Raw genomic sequence first — 3640 nt, 5'->3', positions numbered from 1 at the left:
TAGTAGAGACGGGGTTTCACCATGTTGACCAGGATGGTCTCGATCCCTTGACCTTGTGATCCACCCGCCTGAGCCTCCCAAAGTGCTGGGATTACAGGCTTGAGCCACAGTGCCCGGCAAGACCCTGTTTCTGAAAAAATAAGGAAAAAGAAGTCTGTCATCTGGTAAGGGGCAGACCAAGTAATTAAAAGGGAGGAAATGAAGCAGAAAAATGTTAGGATACCCAGAAAAAAGCAAACTAATCAGTGTACTTACCGTGAAGCCATGGCTGAAGGTCACTTTAACCTTAAGATTTTGCAGCTGGGACATTTATACCTCTGAGAGCTGGGGTGAAAGTGAGTGTCTATCCATAAAATTATCTCTAATGCCGGGGGCGGCAGGGGGGGCAAAACAAATAGCAAATGTCTGTATTGGAGCTGGCCAACAGCTGCAGCCAACTTTGAAAGAAAAAGATGANAGCTACTCAGGAGGCTGAGGCAGGAGAATTGACTGAACCTAGGAGGCGGAGGTTGCGGTGAGCCGAGATCGCGCCATTGCACTCCAGCCTGGGTAACAAGAGTGAAACTCTGTCTCAAAATAAATAAATAAATAAATAAATAAAATAAAATAAAAATAAATACTAAGCCCCAAATTCCTGTCTCATAGCTGATAGGCAGCCAAGGTTAAGAACCTCTGTAGCATATATGAAAACATAAAGATCTATATCCATTCACCCAAGGGAAGACAATAAAGATTCATGCCACTATGCCTGAACCAATTTTGAAGAGTCCTCCCACTTAAGAAACATAGGAGTCAGCCAGGCGCTGTGGCTCACGCCTGTAATCCCAACAGCTTGGAAGGCTGAGACAGGTGGATCACCTGAGGTTGGGAGTTCAAGACCAGCCTGACCAACGCGGAGAAACTATTTTTAGTCTTTACTAAAAATACAAAATTAGCCAGGCGCGGTGGTGGATGCCTGTAGTCCCAGCTACTCGGGGAGCTGGGGCAGGAGAATTGCTTGAACCTGGGAGGCAGAGGTTGTAGTGAGCTGAGATTGTGCCATTGCACTGCAGCCTGGGCAACAAGACTGAAACTCCGTCTCAAAAAAAAAAAAGAAACAGGAATCATACAGCATATTCCTCACTGACGGTCTGGTTCCCTTCTATAAAAATGATACACTTTAAAGGGTCTGTGGAAGTTTAGCAAAAGTAGTAGAATGTGCCATGCCCAGGCAAGGTGATGGCACAGTTGAACAGAGACCAGGAGAAACAGCTTTATTTGGACTGAGAGCTGGAGAATGAGAATAGGACCTGACACAGTATATTGGGCTAAGGAGGAGAGTTGAGGTTCCAAAACGGCAGTCAAAGCTCATCGACCAAACGGACTCTATTTCCCAGCAACCTTGCAGTTAGTGCAACCAACAAAAGGCCTGCTGGAGAACGTATTTGCCACTAAATTCTCCAAGCATGCCAACACCACAAAAAAGATAGAAGTTCTTCATCATAATTAAATTTCCACAAACCCCTCAATCACAAGTATTATAAGAGGAAGTAAAAATCACATTTTACAGATCTCAAACTTGTCTTCAACATTTAGTTCATCATCTTCAAAAAACAGCTCCCCTGCTAAACTCATTAGCTATATGATCTGCCCCAGCAGCAAGAGGACGGCCACACCACGGCAATCCTCTTCCCATTTTCCCTAGGCACTCAGGGCTGAACAGCAGGGTGAGGCTCAGGTGGGAGTGGGGGAAGGGAGCACGAGGGCTACTTTCCCCTAGTATAACATGGCATCTGAAGCTTGATGGGAGAGCAGAACTGGTGAGACTTGAGGGAAGGGTCCAGGGCCTGTATTCAGTCAGAGTCACTGCTGGAAGAGGAGGAGGAAGAGGAGGAATGCTGCAAGGGGAAAGGGGAAAGGGGAAAGGAGATAGCATCAGATCCAAATGACCTTTCATCACTCTATGGGCCATTCTTTGGCCCCACCTCTCCACCCAAGTATCCCTTGCTTCCCTAAGGTCAAAAGTCTTGAACAGACTGTACCTAAACAAAAGTAAGGGTTTCCTTCAGCAGTCAGCATACAGGATTAAACCATCCTAAACTGTCACACAGAATTTAACGAATTTAACATATTGACTTTGGAGGAAATTTCCAACTTTCTTTACCTGAGTTGATGCCTAGGTAAGGAATAAATTACAGGCACAAGCATAGCACAGTACTAGGAAACCAGCTGCACCTTATAAATGCTTATTCATTAGCTGCATGCAAAGTCCTATGATTTTAAGAAATTGGATACTATAAAACTAAGAAAAGAGAGTAGGAACAGCAGCTGTGTGTGCATGTATCTCTACTTTTTCCCAAGCACGATGGGAAAAAGTGGGGAAGATGTAAGAAAAGGGTGGGAGTTCTACTCAAGGTTCCTTATGCATATACTCCCAGCAATGCTACAGTTATTAAATAAAAACATTTTTCAGCCGGCCATGGTGGCTCACGCCTGTAATCACAGCACTTTGGGAAGCAGAGGTGGGCGGATCATGAGGTCAAAAGATGGAGACCATCCTGGTCAACATAGTGAAAGCCAGTCTCTACTAAAAACAAAAATACGGAAATTTGAGAAAATTTAAAAAATTAAAAAAAAAACTGGTGCTGGAAGGAGTTCAGAAAAAAAAAATTCTGAACAGCACCTTTTGGCTAAAAAAAAAGAAAAAAGAAAAACGATCCAGGTCAACTGACCAACATAATGAAATCCCATCACTACTAAAAATACAAAAATTAGCCAGATGTGGTAGCACACACCTGTAGTCCCAGCTACTTGGGGAGGCTGAGGCAGGAGAATCACTTGAACCCCTAAGGCGGAGGTTTCAGTGAGCTGAGATCACATCACTGCACTCCAGACTGGGGGATAGAGCGAGACTCTGCCTCAAAAAAACAAAAAACAAAACAAAACAAAAAACTAGCTAGGCATAGTGGGACAAGCCTGTGGTCCTAGTTACCCGGGAGGCTGAAGCGGGAGAATCATGTGAGTCTGGCAGGTTAAGGGTGCAGTGAGCAGAAATCACACCACTATACTACAGCCTGGGTGACAGAGTAAGACCGTGTATCAAAATAAGAAAAAAAAAAAAAAAGAGAGAGAGAGAATGGCAGAATCCCAGAGGTTCTTGTATGAGATGCTGAAGGCATAGACAAAAACGTTTGTGAACCACCATCTTTGTAGATTTATACTGATGGACAAAGCAGGAACACAATGCGCTGCTCTCAAGAGCCAAGCAGTAATAGAATCTGCCCAACAGCAGGGAGTTGAAAGGACTATAGGAAGACCCATCTACATGTAATGATTACTACTCAGAGTCAGAAATTTCTGCCTTCAGGAATGTGGGCCCACTTTTGCTAGACTTGCCAGTTTAAAACCTGAAACTTTACTGAAAAACATAGAGAGGGATTCCTCCAAAAAAAGTCTCAGACCCAGGTATAACATGGGCTTCTAATTTTTCAACCTCTGACAAAGATGTATGAACCAAAATGTTCATAACAGTAGTTAAGTATATAACAAAACTGGAAACAAATCTAAAATTATAGTAATAAAAGATTGAGGTGAGGCTGGGCACGGCGGCTCACACTTGTAATCCCAGCACTTTGGGAGTCTGAGGTGGGTGGATCACCTG

At 43.9% G+C, this 3640-nt stretch overlaps 1 protein-coding gene across 4 annotated transcripts in view; it reads right to left on the bottom strand.

Annotated features, from left to right (window-relative positions):
• Nucleotides 1-1230: 1230 nt before the first annotated feature.
• Nucleotides 1231-3640, bottom strand: part of PRR13 (proline rich 13) — a 13292-nt gene continuing 10882 nt past the window's right edge. For all 4 annotated transcript variants that reach the window (XM_017501792.2, XM_017501794.2, XM_017501791.2 and 1 more), the window contains exon 4: nucleotides 1231-1877. In XM_017501792.2, coding sequence (XP_017357281.1) covers nucleotides 1833-1877 — 45 coding nt within the window. In that variant the 3' untranslated portion in view covers nucleotides 1231-1832. The remainder of the gene's footprint in view (nucleotides 1878-3640) is intronic.

This window comes from Cebus imitator, unplaced genomic scaffold (assembly GCF_001604975.1).
Source record: "Cebus imitator isolate Cc_AM_T3 unplaced genomic scaffold, Cebus_imitator-1.0 Scaffold285, whole genome shotgun sequence".
Lineage (NCBI taxonomy): Eukaryota > Metazoa > Chordata > Mammalia > Primates > Cebidae > Cebus > Cebus imitator.
Note: the sequence above shows the minus strand (reverse complement) of the source record. Positions and strands in the feature narration are given on the sequence as shown.